The 18,496-nt window shown below is 44.4% G+C and overlaps 1 protein-coding gene across 2 annotated transcripts; it reads left to right on the plus strand.

Moving 5' to 3' along the window:
- The first annotated feature begins 1,961 nt into the window (after positions 1-1,961).
- Positions 1,962-18,433, plus strand: LOC128696018 (uncharacterized). 2 transcript variants are annotated; one of them, XM_070094957.1, is made up of 5 exons: positions 1,962-2,026; positions 14,431-14,569; positions 15,727-15,808; positions 17,337-17,396; positions 18,098-18,433. In XM_070094957.1, exons 2-5 carry the CDS (start codon positions 14,442-14,444, stop codon positions 18,212-18,214), a joined length of 387 nt encoding a protein of 128 aa, XP_069951058.1. In that variant the 5' UTR covers positions 1,962-2,026; positions 14,431-14,441; the 3' UTR covers positions 18,215-18,433. The 2 variants fall into 2 exon arrangements, with proteins under 2 accessions (XP_069951058.1, XP_053642976.2); XM_053787001.2 differs by lacking the exons at positions 1,962-2,026; positions 14,431-14,569 and adding an exon at positions 15,401-15,604.
- Positions 18,434-18,496: the final 63 nt, after the last annotated feature.

The raw sequence follows: 18,496 nt of genomic DNA on the forward strand, positions 1-18,496 counted from the left end.
AACTTGCACACGAAAATCACTCACTACGAAAGCAAAAGACTTGGCAGACGATGCAACATCCCCCCAATGAAAAGCAGGGGTGTCACTAGCACGTTAAGAGACCATACAATAAGTGTCAGGGGCCCGAGACTGTTCAACTGCCTCCCAGCACACATAGACCAACAGACCCCTGGCAGTCTTCAAGCTGGCACTGGACAAGCACCTAAAGTCAGTTCCTGATCAGCCGGGCTGTGGCTCGTACGTTGGTTTGCGTGCAGCCAGCAGCAACAGCCTGGTTGATCAGGCTCTTATCCACCAGGAGGCCTGGTCACAGACCGGGCCGCGGGGGCGTTGACCCCCGGAACTCTCTCCAGGTAAACTCCAGGTAAACACTTACTCTTCAAATGTAAACTTACTTATTATACATGCATATACTTATATATACATTAATGTAACCACGAACGAGTGGTTTTAAGCAAATAATACTGTGACTGACCGGGAATCGAACCCCCGATACTTTAGCAAGTCTCCCGGGAAGCCCCTCAAAATTCTGAGGCACCTTAGTCCACTGTAACAGTCTGGTCCAACAGTAACAGCCTGGTTAATCAGGCCTTGATCCAACATGAGGCCTGGTCACAGACCGGGTTGCAGGGGCGTTAACCCCCGAAGCCCTCTCTAGGTATACTGGGCCATCAATGCTTCAACCATCAGGTACCTAGTACCACTGGACATGTCACCCCTGATACAAGCACATACGTGGCCGTGGAGTCGCAGTATTGTTATTAAAACCACTTGTTCATGGATACACCAATATGTATACTGCTCGTGGAGACTAGTATTCCAAACGGGAGAATGAAATTAGTAGCTTCCTCATAATACGACGTTCTTTTTCTATATCCGAGTGATCTACAGTTACCATTACTTGTATAACATTTTCAAACTTTTTTTTTTCGGATCACCTAAAGAAATATTAAACAAAACAACAAATTATATTTCTTTGCAAAAGCTACAATGTGTGATTTACATTTTATAAACTGTTGTTAAGTGAAGAGAAAGCCACTAACATGCCGGGGCATTTCAGGCAGATTAATCCTAGATAGGTAAAGGAGTGATAACTCTTGATGGGTAATACTGGGGTCAGGTCCTGGTCTGAGTTGACAATTTATTCCTTAAAATGTCCAGTACTGGTGGGTTAGGCAGGTTAATTCTGAGGAAAAGGTAAGAAACGTAACTTAACCTCAGGAAACCCAATGTAACCCAAGCTGTATGTATGTTGGTAGAATTACCTACAATATGTAAAGTAATAGGACACAAGTGCAACTAATGTGACATTTTATTGTGGCAACGTTTCGCTCTTGACAAAGGTCCTGGAGAGCGAAACGTTGCCACAATAAAATGTCACATTAGTTGCACTTGTGTCCTTTTACTTTACGTAACCCAAGCTAAAATAACCTAGCGTAACCTTAATTGACAGTGATTGGTTAGGAGCATTAACATTTTCAGTACTAATCATTGATTGGCTCTGACATGCCGTTCGTGCCACAATAACTGTATTATTTTTTTATATTTCACAAAATGAAATTTTGCACAAAAAATAAGTGTTCGCAAGCTTCGTAGTTCAAGTCGTGTTCAGACGTGGCTGGGTGGGATAGGTGGTACCAAAGGGACATAATGCATAGTTTGTAGACTGCTTGACCCGTGCTTATGGCGTGGTGACGGTGGTAGGGATTTGGGTTGGTGAATTAAAAACGGACGACTTTGAAGGTTCATTTATTCACACACACACGGGGCCAGGAGCTATGAATCGACCCCTGCAATCACAATTAGGTAAGTACACGCACACACACACACACACACACACACACACACCTTAGACCAAGTGTACAGATCAGGCAAAGTGTGGCACTTTCAGCTGTTGGAAAACTATAACACCTGTTGTTACTGCTGCACCTGCACTCGCAGATGGCTGAGATAGGAAGTCAATTGCTTATACTTCTCGTATTCTCCCTCTCTAGTGCTCCCAGTTAGTTCACCTACACTTACAAAGGTACTCGTGTTTTTCTTGTCTGGTGATTGTCATTGTCGGTTTACCGCTTTATTTGATAATAATAATAATTGTCTGGTGATTAGCACATTATTTTCAGGTGAATATTATCCCACTGTCTCACAACACCATGTCTGCTTCCTAGCTTATTTAACCAGGCCTTATTTTTGTATTAAAAGTGTAGCAGTAAATAATTTATGTTCTTTCTGGCATTAGTTGTTGTAAACATCTGGATGAAGATCACTATTTCTGTTCCACTTGTTTTTCTTCTTGATATTTCTTATTTCGCACTCATGATGGTAAATATTTCACTCTCCTTGTGTTTAATGTTTTACACTCCTGATGTTTAAAGATTCGCACTCATGACGTCATATCCTCATGATGTTTAATGCTTTATTACTCCCACTCCCGGTGGCCTGGTGGCTGAAGCTCCCGCTTCACACACGGAGGGGGCGGGTTCGATTCCCGGCGGGTGGAAACATTTCGACACGTTTCCTTACACCTGTTGTCCTGTTCACCTAGCAGCAAATAGGTACCTAGGTGTTAGTTGACTGGTGTGGGTCGCATCCCGGGGAACAAGATTGAGGACCACAATGGAAATTAGTCCTCGATGACGCACTGACTTTCTTGGGTGGCTAACCCTCCGGGGTTAAAAATCCGAACGAAATCTTATCTTACATTCCCTAATGTTTAAGGTTTTAAACTCTCCTGTTGTTGTCCCAAGTGTGTATTAGTAACATCTGCAATTGCTACCGAAGAAGAGCGTCGAGAGCTTCAAACATATTTTAAAATTAGCTTCCTTACCCCTTCTCTCATTCCCCACACAGAGCCAGGAGCTCCTTGTGTCTCAGCCAGTGTTCAGCTTTCCACCCTTTCTTGTTAACACAAAAGACAGCCATTTTTATATTTCGTTGACAGACCTCTTTGTATCTTGGATCATTTGTTTCCGTATTGTCTTAATTTATTGAGAAAATTCTTTAAACATGAGTATTTTTTTTCTTAAAGTAGCTGCTGAAGGCTAGCTGATGCTTAACCAGTTATGGGCCATCATTTGAATACGACCTGTGTCGGGAGACACTTGTACAGTTTTCTGACGAATAAGTCACCACTAAGCAAGTTCTTGAGAAAAGGCTGAAGGGGAAATGCAAGGATTGTAGTGCCCTTTGCTATCATCTGTATCTCCTTCAGTGCCCTGATTACTCATTTTATCACTTCCTGGAAATTATTATTAAATTTAGGAGAAAACGCTAAACCCTTAGAAGTCATATAACACCTGAGAAATTAGAGACAATCAGGTGTGATTCAAAAGGACACGTTCAGTTCTTTGAACCTCTCCTTCAAGAGTGGATCCCATCCATGGTGCTTTCAAGAGTACATTCTGGAAGGTATTGTGAATGAAGCTCACTCACATTCCACATTTTACAAGTTAAATTAACAGATTATCGCCTACAGATTTTATCAGTAATCCCAATTTCATTTTAGGTAAGATACACCAATGTAGAAAGTTTGAAGCCGATCAGAAGTGGCTTTCTTAAGTTATCACATGAAACTGAAACCTGGGAATGGTCTAGATAACATTGATCACATGGCACCTAGACATGCCAGTATTTGCATAAACTTTTCAATAGTTACAGTACACCAGCACTGAAAATTTACAGCCGATTGGATGAGGTGTTCTCTAGTCATAAGCTATTTTTTTAGAGGAAGAAAAAATCAAAGGTAGCACTTCGGTATACCTAAAAATTGGCTGTTACACATTTGGCAACCTTGTGGTTGAACACCTCTTCAAGGGGGGCTCCTTGTTGTGGTGAAGAGGCTCTTGGTCTGAGGAATTAGACCTGTCGGTCTCCTTCCTCAGACCGAACCTAATTACCCCCCAATCCCCCCTTCCCTATCCCATCCTCCCCTTTTTCCTTTCCTCCTCTTCCTCCCCACCCCTCCCTTTTGCCCTTCCTCTTTTTGGCCTTTGGGATTTCTCCCACAGGTGCGCTAGTTCCTAGGTAGGGGAAAGGACACCGGGGTCCATCCCATTCCGTTGAGGTTCTTGGCGGTGGCGTGGTTTGCCGTGGAATCTGGATCGCCTGGGGATGTCCCGATCCCTCTCCGGTATCCCGGAGTGTAGCTTTGGGTGTCTTTCGGGCGACGGGTATATCTCTGGAAGCCACCTTTCGGATTCCGGGGGTGGTGGCCGAAGGAGGTATGCTTTGTGGTGGATGTCCGGCTGCCCTCTCTTTTGTCCACTGAGGTAGCTCAGCAGATGTGAGGTTGCTATCCCAGATTGCTTGTTTACTGGCATGAAGGGTAGGGTATGGCACGGGTTCCATGCTGCATCTGCGCTACTAGCGGTGCTGAGGTCCTCTTGGGCGCGGAGGGAGATTTCCGGCCCTTTCATTCTTCCTGGGAACTATTCCTCCCCGCTCCCCCCTTTTTTTTATTCTTTTTTTATTTTTATTTTCTTTTCTTCTTTCTTTTTTTTTTCTTAAAAACAAAAAGAAAAGGAGTAACCTAACCATGGAGAACCCAATCCATGAACCCACTACCCCTGGGCCCCTTCTTGATACCGCACCCCATTCTGACCCTGCCTTGTTTTTAGACCACTCTTCGGACACTCCTGATGCCCCTGTACCTCTTGCTGGTGCTGTTTCCTCACCCGCTTCAGGTACCGGGGCTTCGACTGACTCCTTTGATTTGTCTGACCTCTGTTCTCCTTTGACTATGCTTCTGGCCTCTCCCTCTACGGCACGGCAATTTTCGAATCGCCAGCCCGTTTCACGACGGACCAACTCCGGTCCTACTCCTAAACGCCAACGTCAATCTCCTGATGATGTTCCTCCGTTACCTTCCCATTCTACTCAGAAAAGACCGACATGTCATGCACTCCCTCTCCACGCTCAGTTTTGGACCACACAATTGACTAAATTCTTTACTTTAAGACCGATTTCTTCTTCTGCCTATCTTACTGACCATAGTATTGGCAAAGCGCTCCTGCATCATGTTGGTAGAGATATTTCATTTCATGCTCTCAAGAGCGGTATGCGCATCGTCACTGTCCAGAATGCTACTCAAGCTCATGATCTTTCCCTCCTTTCGCATATCGATACTACTCTTATCACTATTGAAAAACATCATTCTCTCAATTCTTGTAGTGGTACTGTCATTCTGCCCCATACCATAGTCCAACAGAATTTCCAGTCATGTGGCAATGACATTCTTGAACAGCTGGAACTCCAGGATCTCCCAATCCTCACAATCGACACTTATGTCCTTCCTGCCCATGGGCAGAGACGTTACCCTTGCAATGTGGCTCGATTAACTTTCGACAGCCGAGAACTCCCATCCTCTGTTTATGTCGTGGGACATAGGTTACAAGTTCGAAAGGTGATCCCTTCACTGCAACAGTGTAGAAATTGCTGGCGTTTTGGTCACCCAGCGAAATATTGCAGATCTATAGCCGAATGCCCAGTCTGTGGTGCCGACGACCATTCTAATACATCTTGCAGTCAACCTCCATCTTGCCTTAATTGTAATGAAGCTCACCCTTCTTACTCCCGCCTTTGCCAGGTCTACTTAAATGAGCGTGAAATCTGTTGCCTCAAAGAGGCAGAAGGTCTCCCTTATGCTATGGCAGTTACTCATCTCTGCCTCCAAGGAAGACTACCCCGTGTTTCTTATTCTCGTGTTTCAAAACATCCCCCCACTTCTGGGGTCCCATCTTCTGCAGCCTCCTCTGTTGTTACCCCTCCCATAGCCACTCCAGCATCTAATCCTTTTGCTGTCCTTGGCTCTGACGTCCCGACTACAACTCAGTCTGTTCTCACATCTTCGCGTCCTTCCTCACAAGCCCCAGTATCGACAAGACCTCGTACGGCACCTTATACCAATCGCCCCTCTACTTCTCAGAAGTCCAAAAAATCCACATTGCTCAAATCTTCTTTACCCCTTCCTTCCCTTCTTCCACCTCCACACTTTACCTTTCCAGTCTCTGTGCCTAGTTCTTCCCCTCTCTCTGGCTCTATTACAAGTGTGGAGGTTCACCCTCCTCCTCGTACTATGCTTTCCACCCCCGTCCCCTCCCAAGTTTCTCCCTCTTCTGCCACCTCCCAGGTTTCAGCCTCTTCTGTCTCCTCCCACACTTCTTCTCCAGTCCCCTACACTCTTTCGTCCCCCTCTACTTTGGTACAGTCCATTACTGTCCCAATCTTTACTCACCCTCCTCCTTCTACCTCCAATGTGGTCTCCCATACATCTTTGAATTCAGAAACACTTGAAGCCATTTCAGAATATATTGCAGAGACTAAACCTTCAATGGACACTGATTCACCTCCTGTTCCTTCTCTTCCCTCTCCTCCATCTTCACAACTCCATTCTTCGCAACGCTCTGTTCCTTTGCTGCTTGAACGTCTTCCAATGCCACCACACATTGACTTTTCAAACCCCTCTAGTCCGTAGGTACCCTTCCCTATGGATTCCTGGTATTTTCTTCATTGCCAATCATGGCCTATTTACAGTGGAATATCCACAGCCTCAGGGGTAATCGGGGTGAGCTTCAGATGTTGCTTTCCAGGTTTTCCCCTGTTGGTGCTTGCTTACAAGAACCAAAGTTACACTCAGCTGTTTTCCAACCTATCTCAGGCTATAATTTATTGTATTCTTCGGATCCTTTCTGAGATGGGACCTATAATGAAAGTGCCCTTCTTCTACGCAATGATATTCCGTACTGTCAACTATTTGTCCACACCTCGCTGCATTACACTGCAGCCCGTATTCACTTGAATAAGTGGTTTACAATATGTTCTTTATATCTCTCTCCTTCTCGAGCATTTTCTATCCCAGATTTTGCCTTTCTAGTTTCATCCTTACCACCACCACTTCTGTTACTTGGTGATTTTAACGCCCACCATTTCCTCTGGGGGGGTCTCACTGTGACTCACGTGGCATCCAGTTGGAGGCTTTTCTCGCCTCTCACCCCCTCCATGTTTTAAATATGGGTACTCCCACCCATTTTGATCCACATACTCATACTCTATCTTGCATCAATCAGTCTGCTCTTCCTCCACTGCATTAGACTTCACCTGGTCTGTTCTACCGGGCTTACATGACAGCGATCATTTTCCAATCATTCTTACTTCTCCTTCATATTCACCACCTTTTTCGCTGGCAATTTGATCAGGCAAATTGGGACCTTTACTCGCAACTCACTGCTTTTAGTGAGGTTCCGTCTTCATCCTCCATTGATGAGCTCCTACACCTCTTCTCGACGTCAGTTTATACCGCAGCTTCTCATTCTATACCCCAAACCTCAGGCAGGCATTCTCAGAAGTGCGTGCCTTGGTGGTCTCCTGCTTGTGCTCGTGCAGTACATTTGAAACGCGCTGCATGGGGCAGGTACTGATACAATAGAACCAATGAGAGACTCCTTGTTTTTGAGCAGAAGCATGCGATCGCTCGCCGTGTCATTCGTGATGCTAAACGCACTTGCTGGCGAGACTATGTTTCCACTATCACCTCAGCTTCCTCTATGAGTGCAGTCTGGAAAAAAGTGAGGAAATTGAGTGGTAAATACTCTCCTGACCCGGCTCCTGTTCTACGGGTCGCCAGTATTGATGTAGCAAACCCTCTTGACGTTGCCATTGAACTTGGCTCTCATCTGGTCCGTATTTCCCAGGGACTCCATCTATACCCCTCATTTCTTTCCTCAAAGTCTGCCAGAGAGTTAGTACCCTTGGACTTTTCTTCTCTCAGAGAAGAACAGTATAATGTGCCTTTTACACTTCAGGAACTGGAGGCAACACTCTCAGCTTGCCGATCATCGGCAGCTGGACCTGACGACATTCATATTCGTATGTTACAACATTTACATCAGTCAGCCCTTGTAGTCCTCTTACACCTCTTCAATCTTATTTGGGCACAAGGAGTTCTTCCACAGCTGTGGAAATCTGCCATTGTTCTCCCTTTCTGCAAGCCGGGTACTACAGGACATGATGCCTCCCACTATCGTCCCATCGCTCTACCAGTGCAGTTTGCAAAGTGATGGAACGTCTCGTAAATCGACGTTTAATGTGGTATTTAGAGACACACAACAGTCTCTCCTCTAGTCAATATGGCTTTCGTAAATAACAAAAAAAGGCACAATACCGTGACTGGAACGATACACAAATAACCCGCACATAAAAGAGAGAAGCTTACGACGACGTTTCGGTCCGACTTGGACCATTGACAAAGTCACACAGTGTGACTTTGTCAATGGTCCAAGTCGGACCGAAACGTCGTCGTAAGCTTCTCTCTTTTATGTGCGGGTTATTTGTGTATGGCTTTCGTAAGGGCCGTTCTACCATAGACCCCTTACTACAATTAGATACGTATGTTCGTAATGCCTTTGCGAATAATCACTCAGTTATTGCCATATTTTTTGACCTTGAGAAGGCATATGACACAACCTGGAGGTATAATATTTTGGCGCAAGCCCACTCCTTAGGCCTCCGAGACAATCTACCATCCTTCCTTAAGAACTTTTTAACTGACAGACATTTCCGTGTTCGAGTCAATAATGTTCTTTCCCCGGACTTCGTCCAAGCTGAAGGTGTCCCTCAGGGATGTGTTCTGAGCACAACACTTTTTCTCCTAGCTATAAATGATTTGGCCTCTGTTCTTCCACCCAATATTTGGTCATCACTCTATGTTGATGACTTCGCTATTGCTTGTGCAGGCGCTGACTGTCATCTCATTGCAGTTTCTCTCCAGCATGCAGTCGACCGTGTTTCCGCTTGGGCCACCACGCATGGGTTTAAATTTTCCAGTACCAAAACTCACCAAATTACTTTCATTAGACGCTCTGTCATCTCCGATCATCCTTTGTATCTCTATGGCTCCCGTATCCCCGAACGTGATACAGTCAGGTTTCTAGGCCTTCTCTTTGACCGTAGGTTATCCTGGAAACCTCACATTACCTCTCTGAAGGCAACTTGTCACAGCCGGCTAAACCTTCTTAAAACCCTTGCTTATCTTTCCTGGGGAGCTGATCGTCGAACTCTGCTTCGCCTACATTCAGCCCTCGTTTTATCGAAACTCGATTATGGTGACCAGATTTATTCAGCGGCCTCTCCTGCTACTCTCTCTAGCCTTGACCCCATCCATCACCAAGGCTTACGTTTATGCCTTGGTGCTTTTCGCTCTTCCCCTGTTGAGAGCCTCTATGCAGAAGCGAATGTTCCATCCTTGTCTGATAGCCGTGATGCCCATTGCCTTCGCTACTATGTACGCTCTCACGATCTCCACAATCCTTCCATTTATAGAATGGTCACCGATATTAGTAGACATTCTTTATTTGTTCGCCACCCCTGTTTGCTCCGTCCCTTTTCTCTTCGCTTACATTCGCTCTTGTCTTCCCTTCAGTTACCACCTTTATATGTTCATGTAGCATCTCACTTTTCCCTACCCCCCTGGGAAGTTCCAGCTGTTCGGGTCTGTTCTTTCTCACTCCCTTGCTCGAAAGCCCAACTGCCTACGGTGGCTTCCCGCTCTCTTTTTCTTGATCACTTCCACTCTCATTCTCATGCCACCGCTGTGTACACAGATGGCTCTAAGTCTTCAGATGGTGTCGGATTCGCAGCAGTGTTTCCGGACAGCGTCATGTGGGGGTATTTACTATCTTTGGCTAGCATTTTTACTGCTGAATTGTATGCCATTCTTGCAGCATTTATTCGTATCGCATCTATGCCTGTGTCATCATTTGTGGTAGTCTCAGACTCTGTTAGTGCTCTACAGGCTGGAGTTTACCTGGAGAGAGTTCCGGGGGTCAACGCCCCCGCGGCCCGGTCTGTGACCAGGCCTCCTGGTGGATCAGAGCCTGATCAACCAGGCTGTTACCAACGTACGAGCCACAGCCCGGCTGATCAGGAACCGACTTTAGGTACTTGTCCAGGGGTCTGTTGGTAAACCCCCTTATGTATGCTGGGAGGCAGTTGAACAGTCTCGGGCCCCTGACACTTATTGTATGGTCTCTTAACGTGCTAGTGACACCCCTGCTTTTCATTGGGGGGATGTTGCATCGTCTGCCAAGTCTTTTGCTTTCGTAGTGAGTGATTTTCGTGTGCAAGTTCGGTACTAGTCCCTCTAGGATTTTCCAGGTGTATATAATCATGTATCTCTCCCGCCTGTGTTCCAGGGAATACAGGTTCAGGAACCTCAAGCGCTCCCAGTAATTGAGGTGTTTTATCTCCGTTATGCGCGCCGTGAAGGTTTTCTGTACATTTTCTAGGTCAGCACTTTCACCTGCCTTGAAAGGTGATGTTAGTGTGCAGCAATATTCCAGCCTAGATAGAACAAGTGACCTGAAGAGTGTCATCATGGGCTTGGCATCCCTCGTTTTGAAGGTTCTCATTATCCATCCTGTCATTTTTCTAGCAGATGCGATCGATACAATGTTATGGTCCTTGAAGGTGAGATCCTCCGACATGATCACTCCCAGGTCTTTGACGTTGGTGTTTCGCTCTATTTTGTGGCCAGAATTTGTTTTGTACTCTGATGAAGATTTAATTTCCTCGTGTTTACCATATCTGAGTAATTGAAATTTCTCATCGTTGAACTTCATATTGTTTTCTGCAGCCCACTGAAAGATTTGGTTGATGTCCGCCTGGAGCCTTGCAGTGTCTGCAATGGAAGACACTGTCATGCAGATTCGGGTGTCATCTGCAAAGGAAGACACGGTGCTGTGGCTGACATCCTTGTCTGTCAGATATGAGGATGAGGAACAAGATGGGAGCGAGTACTGTGCCTTGTGGAACAGAGCTTTTCACGGTGCCTGCCTCGGACTTTACTCTGTTGACTACTACTCTCTGTGTTCTGTTAGTGAGGAAATTATAGAGCCATCGACCGACTTTTCCTGTTATTCCTTTAGCACGCATTTTGTGCGCTATTACGCCATGGTCACACTTGTCGAAGGCTTTTGCAAAGTCTGTATATATTACATCTGCATTCTTTTTGTCTTCTAGTGCATCTAGGACCTTGTCGTAGTGATCCAATAGTTGAGACAGACAGGAGCGACCTGTTCTAAACCCATGTTGCCCTGGGTTGTGTAACTGATGGGTTTCTAGATGGGTGGTGATCTTGCTTCTTAGGACTCTTTCAAAGATTTTTATGATATGGGATGTTAGTGCTATCGGTCTGTAGTTCTTTGCTGTTGCTTTACTGCCCCCTTTGTGGAGTGGGGCTATGTCTGTTGTTTTTAGTAACTGTGGGACGACCCCCGTGTCCATGCTCCCTCTCCATAGGATGGTAAAGGCTCGTGATAGGGGCTTCTTGCAGTTCTTGATGAACACGGAGTTCCATGAGTCTGGCCCTGGGGCAGAGTGCATGGGCATGTCATTTATCGCCTGTTCGAAGTCATTTGGCATCAGGATAACATCAGATAGGCTTGTGTTAACCAAATTCTGTGGCTCTCTCATAAAAAATTCATTTTGATCTTCGACTCTCAGTCTGGTTAGTGGCTTGCTAAAAACTGAGTCATATTGGGACTTGAGTAGCTCACTCATTTCCCTGCTGTCATCTGTGTAGGACCCATCTTGTTTAAGTAAGGGCCCAATACTGGACGTTGTTCTCGACTTTGATTTGGCATAGGAGAAGAAATACTTTGGGTTTCTTTCGATTTCATTTATGGCTTTTAGTTCTTCCCGCGATTCCTGATTCCTATAAGATTCCTTTAGCTTAAATTCGATGTTTGCTATTTCTCTGACCAGTGTCTCCCTACGCATTTCAGATAGATTGACCTCTTTTAGCCGCTCTGTTATTCTTTTCCGTCGCCTGTAAAGAGAGCGCCTGTCTCTTTCTATTTTACATCTACTCCTCCTTTTTCTTAGAGGAATAAGTCTTGTGCATACATCGAGTGCCACCAAGTTAATCTGTTCTAGACATAAGTTGGGGTCTGTGTTGCTTAGTATATCTTCCCAGCTTATATCGGTTAGGACTTGGTTTACTTGGTCCCACTTTATGTTTTTGTTATTGAAGTTGAATTTGGTGAATGCTCCCTCGTGACTAATCTCATTTTGTCGGTCTGGGGCTCTGCGCATACATGTCTGAACCTCAATTATGTTGTGATCTGAGTATATTGTTTTTGGTATGGTGACATTTCTTATCAGATCGTCATTGTTAGTGAAGATGAGGTCTAGTGTATTCTCCATTCTAGTAGGCTCTATTATTTGCTGGTTTAAATTGAATTTTGTGCAGAGATTTAAAAGCTCATGTGAGTGTGAGTTATTACTGCAACAATATTATTTGCTATATTCCTCCATTTTAGGTGCCTTAAGTTGAAATCCCCCCAGGAGCAAGATGTTGGGTGCAGGAGCTGGAAGATTTTCCAGACAGTGGTCAATTTTTAACAGCTGTTCCTGGAATTGTTGGGATGTTGCATCCGGAGGCTTGTAGACTACCACAATGACTAGGTTTTGGTTCTCGACCTTTACTGCTAAAACTTCCACTACATCATTTGAGGCATTGAGCAGTTCTGTGCAAACAAGTGACTCTGCAATGTACAGGCCACCCCCCCCCCCTTTTGCCTGTTCACTCTGTCACATCTGTATAGGTTGTAACCTGGGATCCATATTTCGTTGTCTAAGTGATCCTTTATGTGGGTCTCAGTGAAAGCCGCGAACATTGCCTTTGCCTCTGCAAGCAGTCCATGGATGAAAGGTATTTTGTTGTTTGTTGCTGGCTTTAGACCCTGTATATTTGCAAAGAAGAATGTCATCGGACTGGTGGTATTGTTGGTACTGGGGGGGGGGGATTTTTTTTCCGGCATTAGTATCTGTATCTGTTGGTTTGGAGTGGAGGCCATCGACTGTGGTTCCACTCCAGGAATGACTGGATTTGGTGTACAATTTCTGCCATTTCCTGCCAGTTTTTTTTCCTTCCTGGCACTAAAAAACCTCTCCCTCTTGAGTGGCTGTGGCTACCCAGGTTTTCCCATGGCCTGGATGTTTTGTATCTTTTTGTCCCCTTTAGATGGTGTGCCTGGCAATTTAAGTTATAGCACAGTCTTTCCTGTACTGAAGAGGTACACATTTCAGGGTGAAAAAGCTTACAGGAAGGGAGTTTGCATTTTCCTGTTGTCATATGGGCACGGCATTTTCTAGGGTGGTCATAGTTGCACGTCCCATCTGTTTTTCCAGATTTCCCATGTCTACAGATACCAAGTGCATAGTATGTGCACAGGCTTGGTTTCCATTTGCCTTGGGTTTCTGTGACTGTATTCCCTGTTGGTGCATGTTCACCTGTCTTATTCCTATCTTCCCTAGCACCAACAATGAAGCTCTCACCCCCTATATCTCCGTATCCAACTTTGGCTACGCCGTATCTCTACCAAGCATAAAGATATTGTTTTTTGTTGGGTCCCTGGTCATGTCGACATACAGGGCAATGAACAGGCAGACACTGCTGCGCGGTCAGCAGTACATGACCTACCAATTTCCTATAGAGGTGTTCCATTTCTGGACTATTTTGCTACAATACCTACCCACCTTCACACCCGTTGGCAACAACGTTGGTCAACTCTGCTTGGTAACAAACTTTATTCTATTAAACTGAGCATAGATTACTGGCCTTCTTCTTGTTATCAGTGCCGAGGACCAACTTACCTCATAATTTGTAATATTTTAAAATTAAGATTTAAACTAAGTCTGCCCGAAATGCCTAGACATGCTAGGTGTTCTAGTGGTACACTCTGTAATCATTATTTTACAACAGGTAAACCACACAATAACCAAATTCTGTAAACTCAGCATTGTAATCCTTTTAGAGAATAAACTTTGAATTTGAATTGAATTGAGGTTGGGAGACCACTCTCTCCCGCCTTCACATTGGCCACACTCCTCTTATTCATGGGTATCTCATGGAGAGGCACCCTGTTCCTCTCTGTGAGCAGTGTCAAGTTCCAGTATCGATTAGCCACATTCTGTTAGACTGCCCTCTCTATCAACGAGCAAGCAGAATTTACCTCCAACGTCGTCTTCGTTCTACTACTCTCTCTTTACCTTCCCTTCTTGCTGATGGACTCTCCTTTAATCCTGACTCTCTCATTGACTTCTTGACAACGACTGATTTACTCCACAAACTCTGATGATGATACCTTTCGCACTCCCCTCAGCTCTTTCTAGCTCAGTCTCTTGCTGCCCTTTACCCTTTCACCATCCACTGCCCCACTGTTATCCGTAACCTATTACTCATCCATCTCCCTTTTGCCACCTGATGCTCTCGCTTCCTTCCTGCCCTGCAGCGCTGTATAGCCCTTGTGGCTTAGCGCTTCTTTTTGATTATAATAATAATAATGTGGTTGAACAGTACCAGGAAACTTTTAAGTTTGCTCGACTATCACCTGATGCGAGAATATTTGCACTCAGATTAGTATATCCTGGCAGGAGGTACCATAATGTACGTGAAGCTGGCAGTTTTGGTAGCACTAGCCCTGGTGGTGGGGGTCCAAGCGCTGCAAAACTACCGCCTTCGTTATAACCAGCCTCAAGCTCTGGATGACACACTCAAGAAAATACACATCATGTGAGTATTTGATTATTTCCAAGACAACCTTAGCAGGGAATTCCTTTACTATGTGATAAATGGTTTAAAACACCGACAAGTTGAAGATTGAGACACTTATGCAATATATGGGAATCTTTATTGAGGAAACATTTCGCCACACAGTGGCTTCATCAGTCCAATACAATATAATACAAAGTAGAAAGGTGTAAGGAGAGGAGGAGTTTGAGGTAATCAGTCCCTCAGCCTGGAGTCGATTGTTCAGTCCATCAGTCTTGTAGAATGATGGACTACAAGATTGATGGACTGAACACATCGACTCCAGGCTGAGGGACTGATTACCTCAAACTCCTCCTCTCCTTACACCTTTCTACTTTGTATTGGACTGATGAAGCCACTGTGTGGCGAAACGTTTCCTCAATAAAGATTCCCATATGTTGCATAAGTGTCTCAATCTTCCTTTACTGTGGACTTTATTTAGTACTGTTGGGGCAACGTCGCATGAAATATTTTTCTTGCTGAGTCTTTAAAATAACTATTTGTCAGGTTACGGCATTACACAATTGTGTATGTGTCCCCTAGTGAGATTTTATAACGTAACGAATATAATGAATTATGTAAATAATGAATCATGTAAGTTCGAATGCCAGGTGAATATTGTTGGACGGCAAACTTAACGTCAAATATGGTAAAAATAACCAAGTGTGCAGAGTGAACCTTTATTTACAGACTGACGCCAAGACGAGTTTTATTACTTGATAAAGCCCAGTTTAGGGCGAAACATAGTCTGTAAATAAAAGTTAGCTTGGCACATAATGTCTTTTTACAAGTCTGTATATTAGGAGACGAACCCCGACCCCAGACGATGCAGTGTTTACATAATGAGTAATATTTACAATGTTGCGAATTTTCAGTGAACATGACCCACGCCAGACTAATTCAGAAACTTGAGGACGTAGGAGTTACAGAAGATAAAGTATTAAAATGGACGAGAGTTTCTATTTGAGAGGAAAAAATGCTAACAGAAGTGGTAAAAATATCTGATCCCACAAGGCAGTTCGTTTATCTAATTTTTTTTTTTATTCACAGTGCTGTGAAGTCATGTGAATATTGTTGATATTGATATTATTCAGTTGCATGAGTGTTGCCTACAAGCAGTGAGATGTGATGTGTTGCAGAGAGCTTGAGTTGACGCCATGCATAGAGACGAGAGGAATTCTTCTCAGCCGCCGCAGACACACACAGGCCGCCTTGGAGAAGGTATGTATTTCATTATCACTCACATTCCTCTCCTCTCTTTCCTTGGATCACTTCTCATTGCGTCTCATTCATCCCAGGCACTATGATTCCTACGGGTTTAGCGCTCCCACTGTGTTTGGTGAGCTCACTGTGCTCACACACTGAGTGTCCGAGGTTCACTTCCCGGCATGGGTGGAAACGTTGGGCATGTTTCCTTACACCTGTTGTCTCTGTTCGCCTAGTAGTAAGTAGGTACCTGAGTGTTAGTCGATTGGTGTGGGTCGCATCCTGGGGGACAACATTAAAGGACCACAGTGGAAATAAGACAGTCCTCGATGATTTTAGTTCTATATCTTTATTATGCACCCCATACCCATCCTGCGGACGGTAGTCAAAGGATTACAGAGGTACATAAGGGGTCCAGGGGCTGGGCCCCAGAGTTTTGATAGCTGAACAAGGTACAAAAGTAATGAAGTCACAAGTTACAAAGGTAATGAATCGTCTATACTAGGTCGATGACGCACTGGTTAACCCTGGCTGGGTGGCCAACTCTCCGGATTAAAAATACGAACAAAATCTTATCTCTCATATCCAGTCAGCTTTCTTCAGGGGATAGGGAGTGCCATGACGCTGGTGTAGGGCCCATAATATGATGCAGTATGTTGCACTCACCTTCCTCAAATCTAACCTAATCGCCTTCCATTTTTCCATGGCGCCGTATAACCCTTACGGGATTAGTGCTTCACCATGAATGCAATAATAATAATAATAATAATAATCGGCTCCAGATGTTTTTAGTACACGAATTATTTCCTAATATAGATGGATTATTTTCTAACAGAGTGACCCACGAGATGAAAACACCTTCAGCATCACTCCCTTATAAAGCACTAGGCTGTGACGTAAATGAATGAAATTTTGATGCCAGTATGCAGTGGTGTATGGCCCATAAAATACTGCTTGTATTTTTAATGATGATAAGCATAATTTCATAATGATAATAATAACACTACGCACGACTGTAGTCACATAACTCACTACTAGTCGCACGCAACTCACCACTACAGTCACACGACTCACCACTAGTCACACAACTCACCACTACAGTCACACGACTCACCACTACAGTCGCACAACTCACCACTATGGTCACACAACTCACCGATATAGTCACACGACTCACCACTACAGTCACAACTCACCACTATAGTCACACGACTCACCATTAGTCACACAACTCACCACTAGTCACACAACTCACCACTACAGTCATACAACTCACCACTACAGTCACACGACTCACCACTACAATTACACAACTCACCACTACAGTCACACAACTCACCACTACAGTCACACAACTCACCACTACAGTCACACGACTCACCACTGCAGTCACACAACTCACCACTACAGTCACACAACTCATCACTACAATTACACAACTCACCACTGCAGTCACTATCCAGAGAGTCACCAGTTAACCTTGAGCTCCATTACCTGTTCATATGTGATGAACTTTGACACATGTTTTCTCTCCTCCGTACAGGAACAAAATGAACACTGGAAGATTGTGTGGAAAAAGAGAATAGCTGAAAATTTGGTAAAGGTAAGAAGAGAGAGCGTGTGAGAGTTGAGAGATGGGGAGAGAGAGATAATGGCGGCGGCAAATGCATGATTAGTAAACATCTCAAAAGCATTCAGGAATTCGAATAAAGAATCCTTCAAAACCTTATAAAGGACATGTGTTAGGTCAACCATTGATTATGCGGCCCTAACATAGAGCCCACAATTGGTCAAGCACGAGAAGAAACTCGAAGAGGTAGGTAACACCAGATCTAAGAGGAACACACTGTGAGGAAAGGCTAAAAGAACTGAACATGACCTTAGAGGAGAGAAGAACAAGGCTAAACATGATTATTACATACAAAATCTTAAGAGGACTTGATAGGGCAGATTGGGACAGACTGAATTATGAGGACCGGGATCATCAAGGGGAGACAGGTGGAAACTGAAAACACAGATGAGCCATAAGGATGTGAGGAAGCATTTCCTTAAGTCTCAGGGTGGTTGAAGAGCGGAATGACTTGGATGAGGCAGTGGTGCAACGAGGCTTAGTACACAGCTTCAAGAGTAGTTATAAGGCCCAAGAGGTCAGAAGTCTGAGTACAACTTGGTGAGCACACACACACAACTTGTGGTTTTGTCTTTTTCCAGCTTATATTCTGCTCTAGTTTTCGTTTGTAGTATAATGTTCCAGTACATCTTTGTATTTTAATTAATTTACATTCTTTCTGTCGTCTCTTTCAGAACGAGATATGGCTATTAAAAAAAAACATAAAGGATATTGGCCAGAAAATTAAAAATCTGAAGGACTTGGCAATGTTGACTCAACAGCCACCCACACCGACACCCAAGTCTGGATAACCTGCTGTAGGAGTACACTCAGAATAAATAATATAGCTAATAGCCACACCACCTGCATCGGTAGGGCTCGATACGCCATTACCTGTCAGTGGCCCTATGAACTAGAATAAGAAGACAAAGGAGTACAGGCAGTGTACACAAAATAACTACAAAATCCATTTCGGGATAACTTACAGTGAGAGTACACACAGTGATTTCAGGAGTTCTGCTTGTAAAAAAAAATAGCTTTTTAAAGTAATATATTGTTAAATTTACTTCTGTTAGTTTCCTTGGGTCATAGGT

This window comes from Cherax quadricarinatus, chromosome 48, assembly GCF_038502225.1.
Source record: "Cherax quadricarinatus isolate ZL_2023a chromosome 48, ASM3850222v1, whole genome shotgun sequence".
NCBI lineage: Eukaryota > Metazoa > Arthropoda > Malacostraca > Decapoda > Parastacidae > Cherax > Cherax quadricarinatus.